This window comes from Zeugodacus cucurbitae, chromosome 6, assembly GCF_028554725.1.
Source record: "Zeugodacus cucurbitae isolate PBARC_wt_2022May chromosome 6, idZeuCucr1.2, whole genome shotgun sequence".
In the NCBI taxonomy this organism is placed as follows: domain Eukaryota; kingdom Metazoa; phylum Arthropoda; class Insecta; order Diptera; family Tephritidae; genus Zeugodacus; species Zeugodacus cucurbitae.
The window spans coordinates 5387117-5403867 of record NC_071671.1 but is presented as its reverse complement, the minus strand read 5'-3'; the positions used below and the strand labels follow the sequence as shown (position 1 = coordinate 5403867).

General features: G+C 32.2%; 3 protein-coding genes across 5 annotated transcripts; 1 reads left to right on the top strand and 2 right to left on the bottom strand.

Annotated features, from left to right (window-relative positions):
* The first annotated feature begins 643 nt into the window (after window positions 1–643).
* Window positions 644–15035, top strand: Ttpal_12 (glutathione S-transferase theta-1). Of its 3 annotated transcripts, none has more exons than XR_008471922.1 (6): window positions 644–898; window positions 963–1065; window positions 1188–1507; window positions 1564–1721; window positions 14471–14727; window positions 14809–15035. XR_008471922.1 is itself a non-coding variant. In XM_011182558.3 (4 exons), the coding sequence occupies exons 1-4, from the start codon at window positions 784–786 to the stop codon at window positions 1701–1703; spliced, it is 678 nt and encodes a 225-aa protein (XP_011180860.2). In that variant the 5' UTR covers window positions 645–783; the 3' UTR covers window positions 1704–1921. The 3 variants fall into 3 exon arrangements, 1 of the variants encoding a protein (XP_011180860.2); XR_008471921.1 differs by having other exon boundaries at window positions 14448–14727; XM_011182558.3 differs by lacking the exons at window positions 14471–14727; window positions 14809–15035 and having other exon boundaries at window positions 645–898; window positions 1564–1921.
* On the bottom strand, window positions 2187–9669 carry Ttpal_3 (alpha-tocopherol transfer protein-like). The gene is made up of 4 exons (XM_011182561.3): window positions 9528–9669; window positions 3207–3523; window positions 2707–3079; window positions 2187–2628 (listed from the first exon to the last, which is right to left on the bottom strand). The coding sequence occupies exons 2-4, from the start codon at window positions 3503–3505 to the stop codon at window positions 2374–2376; spliced, it is 927 nt and encodes a 308-aa protein (XP_011180863.2). The 5' UTR covers window positions 3506–3523; window positions 9528–9669; the 3' UTR covers window positions 2187–2373.
* Window positions 14294–15715, bottom strand: Ttpal_8 (alpha-tocopherol transfer protein-like). Its single transcript, XM_011182554.3, has 3 exons — window positions 15227–15715; window positions 14785–15157; window positions 14294–14710 (listed from the first exon to the last, which is right to left on the bottom strand). The coding sequence occupies exons 1-3, from the start codon at window positions 15538–15540 to the stop codon at window positions 14456–14458; spliced, it is 942 nt and encodes a 313-aa protein (XP_011180856.3). The 5' UTR covers window positions 15541–15715; the 3' UTR covers window positions 14294–14455.
* Between the last annotated feature and the right edge of the window lie 1036 nt (window positions 15716–16751).

Here is a 16751-nt window from a genome sequence, read left to right as displayed (position 1 = left end):
TTTACTTAAGAAATGTATAACAATGAAATTTCAAAAGGATATCAAGAAATTATGAGTTGCAGGTAAGTAATAAAATAAAATTTTTGGCAATTTATTAACAATTAATTTTTGGATTTGCATGCAAAATTAATAAAAATTCAAGTGAAGATATAAAGCGCTCTGTAGTCACAAGGTAGCCTCTAGTATTAAATGGGTTGACTTAAAAATTCCATTTTTTATCCTAAAAAGAAAACAACCGATTTCCAATAAGTAGTTTATTATATAGCTACAAATGTTTTAAAACTTAACCTCACTTTTTATACTCTGATAGCATTACTAACACTCCTTTAATGCCCATATTAACAGCTGAAGGCCCAATTGCTAGTGCTGTTTTATCCTATAGGTTGTATAATTATTTATAATTGAATTTCCATTAAATAAATAAATAAATAAAAATAAAAGTTTCAAAGTTTCGCATTAAGTTAATACCAACCGATCAGGCAGCACGTTCCATAATAAAACTATTCCCAACTACTAAGCTTTTAGTGTATACCGCACTAAAAGCTTCTTCTCGATTTAGTTATGCACTAATTCGTAACACAAATAGTGTGTGCAAGTGCAAAATAAATAACAAATCTTTATTTCAAAGCAAACAAGATAAAACAACAAAATATGTCAGAGATAGTGGAAGACATGGAAAGTGCGATACAGCGAAATGATTTGAGACCAGCGAACTTTAGACTCGCCTACACGGAGGTGTGAATATTGAAAATTAAAAATTATAATATTTAATAAATTACAACAATGGCAAAGTTTAAATTGTACTATGATTTAATATCACAACCATCGCGCGCCTTATGGATTGCATTGCAGTTGGGTAAGATACCATATGAAGACTGTCCGGTGGCATTGAGGAAGTGTAAGTATCCACGCTGCAATACTGTACAAAATGTAAATAAAACTATTCGAATTAACAATTGCAGCAGAACAATTGAAACCGGAATTCAAACAAATAAACCGCTTTCAAAAAGTGCCGGCGCTCGTAGATGGCGACTTTCATCTTAGTGAGAGCATAGCGATGGTTAGGTGAGTTGCAATTGGCAAAGCGTAAGCGGCCAAATTTTAATAAAATTTAATTAATATAACATTATTTTTACGGTAGAACTCTATAATAATATTTGTTATGCTCTTAAATTTAATTAATTTAGATACCTCGCCGATAAAGGGCAATTCAGCGAGCTACTCTATCCGAAAGCATTGCAGCACCGTGCGCGCGTTGATGAATTTCTCGAATGGCAACATTTGAGTGTACGTTTGGGTTGCACAATATATTTTCGTGATATGTGGCTATTTCCCATTAACGGTATAAAACCGAAACCCAGCGCCGAAAGAGCGGCTGTCTTATGTAAAAATATGGAAACGCAGTTAAAGATTTTGGAGGAGATTTGGTTGAAGGATACCAAATTTTTGGTGGACAATGAAATGACTGTGGCCGATCTATTTGGTGCTTGTGAAGTGGAACAAACGAGTAAGTAAAGAATTTCATATTGAAATAGAAAAAAGTGACTTAATTTGTTTTTGTAGGACTGGTGCAATATGATGTTGGCAAGAAATTTCCAAAAATCGCCGAGTGGCTGCAACATGTACGAGAGCAAGCCAATCCACATTATGATGCCGCACATAAAGTTATATATAAAAAGTCTGGCACAAAACCAGCAGCATAAAATCCACCGAAAGTTTAGGTATTGAAATTTTATAATTTACTTTAAAGTAAAATTGTTTTTATTGTATTAAAAATGTTAAAATTCTATAAAAAATGCATATTTGACTTTCACCAGCCTTTAGTAGTAGACTTTGAAATATTTTTTCATTGTCTTGCAGACTGTCTTTTGTAGTTTAGTGCTTGTAGTATGTTTGAATAAATTGTAGTATGCATTATCTAGTTAATTTCTAATTTATTTGATTTGTTGCCAACCTGCTAACTCAGATTTACTTTTAGAAGTATATAATAAAGTTTGGTATAATTTTGCTGTTGTTGTAGCTTCACAAAAGATTTTCCCGAATAATTTTGGGTAATGCTGCCGAGTTCATAGTATTTTGTTGGTTATAAATCCAATTCCATACCGCTAACATAGGCTCGACAGTGGTAGTGTGGTTTTTAAGGACTATATAAAGCGCTCTAATTGAAAAAATTGTAACAGTAAATCTCAATTGTTCTAAAAATTTACACATTTATTTCAATATTTTTATATTTTGTACATTTCATACACACTTTATAGCAAATATTGTGAATTTCACAAACTTCTTGAATTATCTTAATTGTATAACAAATATATACAAAAAGGACAAGTAAAAATCTCATTTTAAAAATAATAGAAACAACAAACAAATACACTAATCAATATCTAATTTTCTAAATGAGCCGTCGATGCCGAAAAGCGATTCGGAGTTAACAGGACGACCACGTCGCAATTTTTCATTTGTACCATATTTGGCATCTTCTTCAAAATATTGCTTATAATTAAGTAATTTAGTTTCCCACTCTTTGATGCCGTCCGCCAGTGTGCCATTGCAGCCGCCATATTCAGCTGGTAGGCATTCCTTCGGTATATGCTCGTAGAGAGACTCGAAATTCGAATGTATGTGGAACTGTTTGATGTAGTTAAATTTATTTAATTAGAAATGTATAATGTGTGTTTAGCTGATTTGCAATAGTTTTCAACTTACGCGCTTCTTAATCTTATCACTCATCATTCCCTTCGCGAGACTCATAATTTTCTCACAACTCGAATTGACGTTGACAAAATGAAAACCTTTGGGGCGATAAGGCCATGCTTTGTCACCCAAAACGGCAATTTTTTTCACCAAAACCGCATTAAAGTGGAAAATATGTCCCGGGCCGACACCTTTAAAGTCTATCACCTCCAAAAAGCCCATAACCATGGCATTATCATCTTCACGGAATTGTATATCGCCAAGCATTGTGCGCACCTTGATAATATCGCTCATGGAATATTTACTACTATCGAAAACGCCATAGCGTGAGATGTGAATACGTGGGCCATCCGGTGCTATGGGTGTTGGTAGCGGTAGGTAAACGCTGTAGAGATATAAAGTATTTATTGTATTTAAAAAATAAATTTACTAAAAATTCAATTGAAATCAATATTTTGCGAAAATCTAACCAAAATCTTGTCTTTCTTGCGCAAAATTTTCTATGCACTCACCCAGAATGTAGTATGTCTATAGCGGCATCATTAACAAAACGATTTTTATACAATTCCGGCACAGCACCACGCATTGCATAGTAATTGTCCAGCTTATGTTTCGCCTTCTCCACGCTGTATTTGCAACCGCGCAGGAAAGCAACCAAGAACTGATCATCTGCGCGTGCTGTGAGATGTGGTTGCTTCAGTATCCAATCGCGTAGTTGTTGTATATCGGCATCAATGCGTTCGGGCACTTCGCCTAGCTCCTCCTGCGCCCGTTTGGCCAGCTCCGGTGTTAAGGCACGTATATTCGACATGGTTGAATAATAAATAAACTGAAAAAAAGAAACAAAAATGAATTATAAATTATTATTGATTTTACAAGCCTTATTGTTGTTTATCTCCCTTTATTTTTTATTATTATCTAGGCTGCCACCTGCTAATTGTAATAAGTATTTTTGTAAGACCTTGATATTTCATTTTTTTTTACATTTAGCTTAAATATAACGTTTTATTGTGCTAATGAGGAACACCTGTTTGTCGGCAGCGTACTGATTTTGTATGACTCACTTATCTGACCTGATTAGATTAGCAGTTTCAGTACTACAGCACTACTATAGATTAGATTTCGATTAGTAGTGCATTAGAACTTTACTGCTGTTAATTATTCATTTTTAATTTGTCTAATTTTTAACACTTTACTGTTATGCGCTCTAACGTTTTACTAACGCTTTACTACCACTTTATCAGTTAATCCATTTGAAGGCTTACATTTTACCATTCACACCATATAAATTCTTCCAGATAGTGCAAATTACGCACGTCACAATGACAATTTTCTAATCTATCTTGTTTTCATATAACGATATTTTTTAATAAGTTTTTGTTGCATTCCGTTTATAATACTACAATTTAGTTTAATGTTTAATCAATACTGCATTTTTTTAAATTATATTTGTATTGTGTATATTATTTTTTTTATTTTTTCTTTATCTAATTTTTTAATTTTTTTTTCGATAAATATATGCATACCTATATTATATTTATATGTACGAGTATTCAATACATTTTTTTCTATTTACAAAAATATATGTACTTTAGCCGATTACTATGCTAATACTGTTGTCGTTCAATATGATAAAATTTGTCCGAAATTGTTGCTGCATGACAGCGCCACTTTGTTATCGTACAAGGCACTCCTTCGTCAAACCCCAATACATACACAAAAGATAACATTTTAAGCTTTTCCTATCAATACATATACAGAGGTAGTCAAAATTATTTACACATCGGACGTTTTTTTACATGTTTCACAGAAAAAGCTTTCGCTTGTTGTTGTTGTTGTCGCAGGGTAACAAATTGCTATGTTGTTGTAAACCTTGATCCATTCCCGAGCGAATGAAGTCAGTTTGGCTAGAATAGCTAGAAATATGGCGGAGATATAAGCAAATGAACTGAAGACTCGCAGTAGTCAAAAGTATTTACACACATTTTTTTTGCGTCAAAAGTATTTACACACGGCGATTTAGCCTTTATCCTTGGATTTGGTTTGAGCAAAAAGAGTAATTTGATTCTATTGCATTCTTAACAACCTAACTCAGCCTTAAAATATAAAAATTGGTAAATAAAATATCGAAAACAAAGGAATTATCCATTATAACTAGATTGGAGACTGTTACTAAGTTTAAGACTCGGGTTTAGGCTTCGGAGTTAGTTAAAATTTATAGAATTTGATGGAATACTGTTTATAATGTTATTTAAAAGAAGGAAACGAAGTATTGCAAGGGCAATTTAAAGATAATTGGGCGGAAACCTGTGATAACTCAAAGAGAATGCAGAAGATTGGTAGGAACTGTCATACAAAATCCCACAATTAGTCCTCTTAATATTGCAGCACCATCGAATCAGCATATTGCATGAACAGCCAATGATGCTACACTGCTAAGGACATTTAAAAATAGAAACATAAATACATATGTTGTGCATAAAGTTGACCACTACCGAAAACAAAAAAGTTTTAGTTCCGAAACCAAAAAAAGCGATATGCCTCTCATTTGCCTTAAAATGCATGCTAAAGCCTGTCGTGGACAGATAAGGCTGAATTTTAGTTCCAGGGCTTCTTTAGTATACGCTTTATGCCTTTACCACGTGAGAAGAGGAATAAGACGCTAGAAGAAGAGGTTTAGACGCTAAATAGAGTCGGGAGTGACCTTATGATTTTTTGGGGGAATTTTCTTTACTTCTGTTTTGGAGATTTGGTACTAATTTAGAGACCCTAAATCATCCGAATATATTAGAATTCACATGACCATGCCATTATAGTGGTCTGTCGGCCTTTTCCAACTATTGACTACATTTTACAACAGGATAATGCTCCATTTCATAAAGGATCTTTACCTACAAAAGTTGAAAATGAAGTAAATCAAGTTGACCTCCGCACATCCCTGACCAAAACTTTAGTCAAAATGTTTGGTCTTTCGTTAAACATCAGAGGACAATTGATATAATAACCGAAAACGCCGAAATTACCGACATTTGGTCAAAATTAACAATTAACTTAGCGCACAATTGGGTTGAATCAATTCGGACCATAAAGCAGGCTGGTATTAATGCCAATGGTAATGTAACCAATTATGAATTTAGCGCTTTAGAATAGGAATTTATACTGAACATTAAAATTTTAAAGTTATCATTAAATAAGAACAGGATAATAGAGTTTATGTTGTGTGTAAATACTTTTGACTACTGCGAGTCTTCAGTTCATATGCTTATATCTCCGCCATATTTCCAGCAATTCTAGCCAAACTGACTTCATTCGCCCAGGAATAGATCAAGGTTTACAACAACATAGCATTTTGTTACCCTGCGACAACAACAACAACAAGCGAAAGCTTTTTGTGTGAAACTTGTAAAAAAACGTCCGATGTGTAAATAATTTTGACTAATTTTCTGTATATATATCATTTATTAATTAAACATTTATTTAAATATAATCGATAATATACTTATAGCTGAGGTTAAAGAAATTTACGAAAAAATTATATATTTTCAATTTTTTTATAAATATATATATTTAAATAGACTTCCAAAAATTTATGAAAATATTTCTATATATTTTCTAGATGCTTCCGAACAAGTCATATATTATAATAGTTTCCAATTGTTCTATTGAGTTAACAATAAAAAAATTAATGTAATTTAGTTGAAATTATCAACATTTTTTGGATTTTTTACATTACTTGCGAATGCGAGATTATCTAATGATCTGTGACCTCCATATTTAGCGCTTTCTTTCATTCATTTATTTTAATTTTTCAAATTAACAAATTTCCCAAAATTCTCATGTTTTTAGAATCTTAATAATTTTAAACAATTAAATTCGCATGAAATTGTATCAAGTTCAAGGTCTCATGAATTGACTGCCTGCCACAAATGTTCAATTTGAATAACTTAAATCAATTATATACAATTTATTAGTGTGTGAAAGCGTGCTATTTGATGAGTGTGTAAGCAGCACGTGTTTGAATAAATAATGAAAAAAAAGATTTAAATATGAGAGTATTTATTTTTTTCGCACAAAATAATATTCATTATTGTTTAAATGTTTATTTAATTTTCATTTATATAAAAATAACATTTTTATATTTTGGCGAAATTATATGTGCTTATATTTCTTTTAGTTTAATGTTTTTTATTTAATTTAATTGAATTTTTTTTTAATTTCAGGCTACCATAATTCATCCTCATTGTATTTTCATGAAATTTAGTTATTGTTTTTATTATTAATTAACCATACAGTGGAACTTCTCTAACTCGAATCTCCATAATCCACAAAAAAACTTCGAGTTATAGAAATTTTAATTGAAACATACATTTTTCAAAGAGCTATAAAATATAGATTTATGCACAGTTTTAGTTATTTACTTCGCAAAAAGTATTATTTAAATACTTTAAATCTATAAGTTTATTATCATATTTTTTCGCCTCCATATGAATATAGGGACTCCTTTAAAATTGTTACTTGATAGTAAAATTTTAAATTTTGTATTATGTCATGATCGAAAAATTCGATTTATAGAAGGAAATTTGTATGGAATTTGACTTCTATTGCCCATTCAAAAGTTCGACTTATGGAGAACTTCGAGTTAAGGAAGTTTGAGTTATGGAAGGAAATTTGTATAAAATTTGATTTCTAAACGATATTGCCAAATCAAAAGTTTGTGTTATGGAGATCTTCGACTTATAGAAGTTAGAGTTATGGAAGTTCCACTATATAGTGAAATTAAAAAAAAAAATGGAAGTCCATACATAGATTTGAGGTGCTCCCAAAATTTACAGAAAAATCCTCCAAAAAAATTTGGTACACGTGCACTTTGTGTTAGCTTATGATTTAGTTGGTTGCCATATTTAAGCAAATTCTGAATTTTTGCAATTTAGTTCATGTCATTTACCTTATCAAGACTATTAAAGCTAGTGTCACGTATTTGCAAATAGACAAGATAAAAAATGTGTTTTATCAGTTAAAGTGTTTAAAGTTATACCGACTGTCATAAAGTTTGTTACTTTAAAAAAGCTGTAAGAAACTATGTATAACGTTGTTGTTATTTTATATGTATATTTGTACATAGAAGTATATAATTCGTATATATGAAAGAAACTTGTTTATTTGAAGTAATTATATAAAAATTGCGAATTCTTTGTTTAAACTTTATAAATTAACTTTTGATTTGTATGTACTTTAACGACTAAATAATTTTATATACACTCCTCCTCCTCCTGTATAAAAGTGTAACATATAGCAGTAGAGTTGCGTTCAAACGCGTCAGGCTCACAGATATCAAAAAATGATAATGAAAATGAATAATAGCAGTGATAAGCTGCATGTGTTATATGGAAAACAACACATAACCTTTGTATAAGTACATGTTTGAGGTAAAAGTTATGTACTCGTATGCATAGATAGGATACAATGTTCATATAATAAGGTATATAGTGCGCTTTTATATACATATGTATGTATATTTTTTTGGTAATTTAGAGTTGTTATCAATTTCGCAATATACTGTGAATGGACGAAGCAGTTAAGTGCATGGAAATTCACTTTAGTACCTCAATGCAGGTGTTCCTTTCTACAAAAACCACACATACATATGTAAATATACACATTACTCATACGCCATGTACTTTGTTGTAAATAGTCGGACTTTTGAATAAATTTTTGTTTAATAACAACAACTAGTTCTACCCTTTAGCGTACAACAATGTATTATGGTTTATTAATATCAACTTTTCCACGTAATTTGATGGTTTGTTGTAGTATTTACACCGAATTTATTAGCCTCCGTTCTCATATGCACTCTCATATTTTTGTTATAAATACTAGCGATAAGCTATCGATTCACACGAATTTTGGTTTATTATCAAAGTCAGTATTTACTTGAGTTACTATTATGTTCGGTAACTATAATTAATTTAGTTGCATATCCATATGTAGGGTGTACTTTATTTGGGCCGCATATTCTGTAACATTAAAAATTTCTGAGCTTGTATGCGCTGTGTTTATCAACTGCTTTGTGTAGTATAATTTAGCTCAAGGAAGAGTTCATTAGTAATGTAATGCAATATTATAATATTCATTTATGAATTTTTAATAAGTACACCTGCAAATCTTTGCTTACATGGCATAGGCATTTCATGTTTTCAACAATCATTCACATATATTGCGCAATATATTATAATTTTTGATTGCTTCTTATAGCGGATCTAGCTTGATCTATAATGACCCCTTTTCAATTATAAAAGAATATATATATTACAGTGGAACTTCTCTAACTCGAATCACCATAATCCACAAAAAAACTTCGAGTTAGAGAGACTTCCGAGTTACAGAATGTAATTTGTATGAATGTTGACTTCTATTGCTAATTCAATCGTTCGAATTATGGAGAACTTCGAGTTAGAGCAGTTCGAGTTATGGAAGTTCAACTGTATTTACTCTTCACAGAAGTACTCTTCTAAATGTGTTTTAAGATTTCAACTTTTAAAATAATATTTTTTTCATTAAAGACACTTATTAAATAAATATTTTTTATGTGCTTAACGACTTTTTTCTTTGTGTAACAGTATTTATGCATATATATAGGTACAACACACAGTTACTAACTGATTCGTTAAATATTCGCGCTCATTCAATTATAATTAACTTGATAATTTTTTTTAATTTTTTTTATATAATTTTTTATTTATTTTTCTATATTTATTTCTCACTATATTAAGAAATATGAATATTTTTTCTCACTTTAACAAAAAAAATTGATATAATTATTTATTCAAACTTACACTACAATCACTTTTTTTCTAACACCGCACTGTGTTTGCCCTTAAACTGCTGACGATTTTGTATTTTGTACTTGAAACTGTTTAGATTTATTGAAGTTGCGCTCAACTGTCAGCGACTGTAGTAGGTGTGCAACTGAGCGTTATTAATTAAATATATTCTGCTGGTATCATACTAATTGAGTGATAGATAAAATAAAGCGTTACAAACAGTGACACATAGTCATATGTATGTATGCATACATGCCCGTTAGGAAATGCAATGCGACACGTTTACAGCTCAATAATTTCTATAACATATTTGTTATTAATCTCTTCTAAATGCCCAGTTAAGAGGTTAGAAGGGTTATGTAAGCTTGAAGACTTGAAAGATTCTTATGGAGGAACATACTCTCAATAGGAATAACTACCTAAAGTATCTATAAAACCAAGAATTATTAGATGGTAGAATGGAAGTAGTAGACTTATAAAAGATGATTGTATTATTTGTTAGTCCAAATCAAAAGTAATGAAAGAAACAATAACCTATTAATTTCACAAGTTTTTTGAATACTTTTCGTTATAATTTCATATTGCTATGCACTTATATGCATTTCATAAATTATATGTTTCAAATTTCCTGTTAGCAACTGGTATATAAACGTACAATTGTTCCAATTATTATAATCTTAATCACTAAGCTATTCTCTTGGCTAAATATTTTTACTTCTAACTGGGTGTTTCCAAGCACTTAAACCAACAAACCAATGTGAATAATCAAACATCACAAAAACACCGCAAATTCCAACTGGGTTCATATTTCTATGTGTCAGGTGCAAATATCAGGTACACGTATGTAAGTGTGATAGAGAACTTCCGCTCTAGCTAATAATACAGCTAAACCTTTTATGCCGTCATCAATTTTCACACTTATTCCATGCTGTTTTTGTTGCTTTCATTTGAAAATTGTTATCAGTAAAGAAACGCCATAAAAATGTGTCAATCTCAAATTTAAGCAAGTATCAATGATTTTTGGAATTGTAGATAAGCGAACTCAAAGGTGGAATTTAAATTATTATTTATTTATAACATATTAGTAATATGTTGTTAACCTCTTTGGTGAGTCGAATATGTTTGATCTTAAGGGGTTAGGGGTAGTTAGGATTTTCAAAAAATCAATTTTTTTTTGCATTTTCGTTAAGTGTAATACAAGGGCTGCTATATATATTTCTGGCCTAATAATGAAAATAGGAATATTTATCAACGAAATTGGTTTTATTGTTTTTTCATAATATTCTCCATCAAGATTTATACACTTTTGCATGCGCTCAAACCAATTTTCGAAGCACTTTTTTGAGCCTTTTTTGAGCGATTGTCAAATTGTACGGGATCCAACGAGAACAAACCTTTTTTACGGCCAGGTGTTCATGCAATATCGAATGTATGCTGGTGGGAGAAATGCATAGGCATGCCTCTATCTGAAGGTATGTTACATGACGGTCTTGCATTATCAGTTCACGTACGGCATCGATGTTTTCTGGCACAACTGCTGTTTTTGGACGACCTTCACGGAAATCGTATTTGAGCGAGCGTCGGCCACGATCGAATTCGTTGCACCAGTTTTTCACAGTGCTATAGGATGGTGCTTCATAGCCATACAAAGATTTTAGTTCATCGATGCACTCTTGACGCGATAATCCACGTCGAAAGTTGTGAAAAATGATCGCACGAAAATGTTCACGAGTTAGTTCCATTTTTTGGCCGAGATGAATTTTTAAATTCCCTGTAAATAAAACAATTCACGATTAAATGATAAAACATTCTGAGTGATGTTATGCTAAAAAATTTTAAACTTCCCAATGGAAATGTCAGATTGCACCTGGCAACACTTAGTGTTGCCTAGGCCAGAAATATATATAGCAGCCTTCGTATCTTAAAAATATACTCCGAAAATTTGAAGTTTATTCGATAATTGCTTTTAGAGTTATTTGACAAATAACAACAAGCGCTCGGGCACTCCAACACGCTAGTGTGAAACTTTAAATGCTTTTTTCTCAAAACTATGTTTTTTGAACTGGTGACAACTGTAACTCGAAAACCGCTCGGTAGATTTTAATGAAATTTCTATAGATTTTAAAATGCATAATAAACTCAGGCCTGAACCAAAGATTTTTTTTCAAAAATTTCGATTTTTTAAGACCAATTTTTTCCGAAAATCTAGAATCTAGATAATTTACTTACTTTTGTAAAATAATACGATTTAATAGCAAAAGAAAATTACTGCAAATTCTCATTTTTTCGTGTCTCTGACTACCCTTAACTCCTTAATAATTACAAGATTTTTAAAATATTTTCAATTTGTTACTATAAGATTAGCTTTAGCTTCGAAATAAATATTCAATTACAGGTTGCCAATGAAAACGTTAAAAATTACTGATAATAAGTTGATTTTCAATCAAATTCATACTTTGTTTCTATTTTATTGTACATAACTGTATATATTTCCAAACAAGTTTTCTATTTTAATATCAAACCGTTTTCAAAAATAGTAGCGCTGTTGAAATTCAGTTAGTTGTGGTGCATAATTATAACCGTTACGTTTTTCTATAATTTTCAAAAAATTTTTTTTCTAATATTATTTTTAAATAACTAATAATTTTCTCCTCCAGTGTTAACCGCGTTAAGTGAGTCATTGTTAAGCCCAAATGTCTTATCAGTAATTTATACATCAGTCTAACAGTAGATTATATTTTTACTACGTTGCTGTGGTGAATAATCATAGAATATTTTGTGAAATGATAGACAGATGATTTTTCACCACTTCATAACATCTAGGCGGGTTTATTAACTTTATATATCATACATATATTTGTATATACATATGCTGATATTGAAATATTTATCAGTAAAATTGATTGACAGATAGACTCAAAGGTGGTTAGACAATATGCAATGAAAAACTGTCAAATCACTTGGCCACTGTCTGTATGACAGATAAGCACATTCATAAATGTATTAAATAATAATAATAATTTGGTGTTGACACTTTTATATATTGTTTAGACGTGTTTCTCAATTTCAATTATCCAAAAATATAAATAAGCTTTATCTTATCCGTTGCACGTGACTAATCTTATCAAAATATATTAATTTACTTTGTAATGTGATATGTTATACATAAACATACTCTACAACCAAAAGGGCAGCCCTAATAAAAAACATAATTCATACATATAAAATTGTTTGCTCGACGATTATGATTACAAATATTTCAAAAACAAGTAAGGAAGGGCTAAGTTCGGGTGTAACCGAACATTTTATACTCTCGCAATTTATTTATTTAATTTTATTAAGATATTCGGCATGTATATGGTATAAAGTCCATTGAAAATTTGAAAATCCTAATTTTAAGTATATGAGAGTTAGGTGAAGTTATAACCCGATTTCACGTATTTTAGGCACGGAGACATTATATTAGAAGAAAAATATTTCCTCTGAATTTATTCAAAATATCTGAAAGATTCACCTATATTTTCGCTAAAAAATTTATTCGAAGCTCTAAGTTCCTCATATTCGATGTATGAGGCATTGAATACTTATGGTCCGATTTTGGCGATTTTTAGAAGAGCGATGCCACACTATAAATGTAGTATTTGTGCAAAGTTCTATTCCGATATCTGCACTGGTGCTTCCTTTATATATTGTAAAGTAAACGATTCAGATTTGCTTCAAAGTTGGTATATGGGAAGTAGGCGTTGTTGTGAACCGATTTGGCCTATTTTCACAACATATAATTGTGTTACATGGGAAATATTACAAACCGAATTTCATTGAAATTAGACCACGGAACCACGCCCATTTAAAATTTTGTTTACAATTTTGATTGCAGCTCTTCTGTGCCTTCTTTATAATGAAATTTAAGGCTTCTGTTGATTTTCCCTACTGAATTAAAGCATTTTTAGTAGTTTTCAACATAACCTTTGTATGGGAGGTGGGCGTGGTTATAATCCGATTTTCTCCATTTTTGGACTATATAAGGAAATACCTGGGAAAAACGACTCCTGAAAGTTTCGTTGATATAGCTTTAGTAGTTTACGAGATATGAACAAAAAACTTTGTATGTATGATGTACGCCCATTTTCCCAAACAAATTACATCCAAATATGCTCCTTCCTAGAACAATCGTTTGTTCCAAATTGTAAGTTCATAGCTTATTTTAAGACTTAGTTATAGCTCTTTATGTGTTTTCGGTTATCGCCATTTTGTGGGCGTGGCAGTGGTCCGATTCCGCCCTTAATCTTCTTATGGTGCCAAGGAACACGTGTTCCAAGTTTCATTAAGATATCTCAATTTTTACTCAAGTTACAGCTTGCACGGACGGGCAGACATCCGGATTTGAACTTTACTCGTCGCCCTGATCACTTTGGTATATATAACTCTATATCTAACTCGTTTAGTTTTAGGACTTACAAACAACCGTTATGTGAACAATACTATAATACTCTCTTAGCAACTTTTGTTGCGAGAGTATAATAACTTTGAGAGGAGTTTGAACTATGTAGCTCTAACATTTATGACTAGATGGTACATAGAAATGTAGTACATATACATATATACATACATAAATAGGTAGTAAGTTACAAGTTGAAAAAAATAAGTTTCTGGATTTTTTATTCCAATTCCAACTAGGTTTAAACCCCACAAGACTCTCAAAAATAATACCAAGTACCGAACCAACTCGACAATGGCTCGATAAAGTGTTGTAAAAAAGATCAAAAACCACAAATAAGTGCAAGAAGTTCAACATTTATGCACGTACTTACATATATGTTTAAAATATGCTTTAATTATTGTTTAGTTTATTTCGGAAATTCTTTTAATGTATTGCAAATTAATAAATATTAAATTTCAAATAATAAAAATTAATACTAATTTTTTTAAAAGAAAAATCTTCAATCCACATTTAGCTTTCGGAATGAGCCATCTATTCCAAATCGCTCTTCAACATTGGAGGCACCGTCCAAGCGCAACTTTTCATCGACACCATAATTGACTTCATCCAATAAATATTCACGATAATCCAAAACTAACTGCTCGGTGCTTGCAACAATTTCCTCAATACTACCATTTTCACCGCCGTAATCCTTTGGCAGACACTTGATGGGTACAGCTTCGCAGAGCGACTCGAATGTGCTGTGCACGTGCAGCTGTGATTTATAGAAAGGTAAGTAAAAATAGAAGCTACAATATTCTACTTAAAATTTCAATAAATCGCACTCACTCTCTCAACCATCTTCGCTGGCAGCACTAATTTAACGGTGGCAAACAATTTCTCAAATATCACACCTGTATTAAAGAAATGCGAATTCTTAATACGCATCGGCATACCCTCCTCGACGTACAGACCGAAGCGTTTCATCAAGGTCGGACTAAACTGTAGCAAATGCGCCATGCTGAAGTCCGCAAAATCGCCAATTTGCATAAAACCACCAATGATCATATTGTCATTGCTGATCAGAGAGATGTCCTGTAATAAGTAGCTAACGCGTAACATATCCGATATATTGAATTCGTTGGGATTGTATTTGCCGGGACGCATTAGCATTATGCAGGGACCGTCCTCCATTAGCGGCAGCGGTAAATATAGCGTGACACTTGAGGAATGGAAACAAAATATGTTGATTTCAATCATTTAACCAGCTCAGAGTGAGTAGTTAACTTACCCCAAACGTATGATGGCGCGCAAACGTTGATCATTCACGAAATTGTGTTGATTCAGTTCCGGCAACGTTGTGCGCAACGTGTAGTATTGCTCCAGTTTGCGTTTCGCCTTCTCCAAACTAAATTTACAACCACGCAGAAAGTTGACCAGAAATTGATCACTTTGACGCGTCTTCAGATGCGGTTGTTTCAGCAACCAAACTCTGAGCGCTGCAATATCCGCGGCCAGACGTTCGGGCTTCTCGTTCAACTCATTTAACGCCTTCGCCTGTAGCGCCGGTGTTAGTGGTCGTATATCTAGTACTTCTGTAGACATATTTTTCGATAAAATTATTTATTATTGTTTTTATTTTTGTTGTCACTGCTTTGGCATGGCTCTGACGACTATTGCCGGCGTAGTACTCCCACAGCTCCGATACCAATGAGATTTGCCGATTTTATATGGCTGTTCTGTGCTGATTAGATAGTAAATGTACACTTTAAAAGTATCTACACTACTTATAGATAAATGTTAGAATTTTGTAATTAAATATATATTTATATGTATATACATATGTATACTTGTATTAGATATTCCACTCTATCAACTATTAGTTGTTATTTGCATGAAGTTTAAAAATCTAATAAATCAAATGCAAATTCATGCTTCTACAGTCAAAGTGTTCAGGTTTATATATAAAGGGTGATTTTTTAAGAGCTTGATAACTTTTTAAAAAAAAAAACGCATAAAATCTCACCGGTTCTTTATTTGAAACGTTAGATTGGTTCATGACATTTACTTTTTGAAGATAATTTCATTTAAATGTTGACCGCGGCTGCGTCTTAGGTGGTCCATTCGGAAAGTCCAATTTTGGGCAACTTTTTCGAGCATTTCGGCCGGAATAGCCCGAATTTCTTCGGAAATGTTGTCTTCCAAAGCTGGAATAGTTGCTGGCTTATTTCTGTAGACTTTAGACTTGACGTAGCCCCACAAAAAATAGTCTAAAGGCGTTAAATCGCATGATCTTGGTGGCCAACTTACGGGTCCATTTCTTGAGATGAATTGTTCTCCGAAGTTTTCCCTCAAAATGGCCATAGAATCGCGAGCTGTGTGGCATGTAGCGCCATCTTGTTGAAACCACATGTCAACCAAGTTCAGTTCTTCCATTTTTGGCAACAAAAAGTTTGTTAGCATCGAACGATAGCGATCGCCATTCACCGTAACGTTGCGTCCAACAGCATCTTTGAAAAAATACGGTCCAATGATTCCACCAGCGTACAAACCACACCAAACAGTGCATTTTTCGGGATGCATGGGCAGTTCTTGAACGGCTTCTGGTTGCTCTTCACCCCAAATGCGGCAATTTTGCTTATTTACGTAGCCATTCAACCAGAAATGAGCCTCATCGCTGAACAAAATTTGAAAACGAAACACATTTCGAACCGAACACTGATTTTGGTAATAAAATTCAATGATTTGCAAGCGTTGCTCGTTAGTAAGTCTATTCATGATGAAATGTCAAAGCATACTGAGCATCTTTCTCTTTG

Bases quoted from the DNA above. Each gene is read 5' to 3' on its own strand.
- Ttpal_12 (XM_011182558.3), top strand. From the start codon at position 784: ATGGCAAAGTTTAAATTGTACTATGATTTAATATCACAACCATCGCGC. The intron at 1,066-1,187 runs GTGAGTTGCAAT...TAATTAATTTAG, and splicing joins GAGAGCATAGCGATGGTTAG to ATACCTCGCCGATAAAGGGC. The intron at 1,508-1,563 runs GTAAGTAAAGAA...TTGTTTTTGTAG, and splicing joins TTGTGAAGTGGAACAAACGA to GACTGGTGCAATATGATGTT.
- Ttpal_3 (XM_011182561.3), bottom strand. From the start codon at position 3,505: ATGTCGAATATACGTGCCTTAACACCGGAGCTGGCCAAACGGGCGCAG. The intron at 3,080-3,206 runs GTGAGTGCATAG...ATATCTCTACAG, and splicing joins ATAGACATACTACATTCTGG to CGTTTACCTACCGCTACCAA. The intron at 2,629-2,706 runs GTAAGTTGAAAA...TACATCAAACAG, and splicing joins GTGATAAGATTAAGAAGCGC to TTCCACATACATTCGAATTT.
- Ttpal_8 (XM_011182554.3), bottom strand. From the start codon at position 15,540: ATGTCTACAGAAGTACTAGATATACGACCACTAACACCGGCGCTACAG. The intron at 15,158-15,226 runs GTAAGTTAACTA...CCATTCCTCAAG, and splicing joins CGCGCCATCATACGTTTGGG to TGTCACGCTATATTTACCGC. The intron at 14,711-14,784 runs GTGAGTGCGATT...TATAAATCACAG, and splicing joins CAGCGAAGATGGTTGAGAGA to CTGCACGTGCACAGCACATT.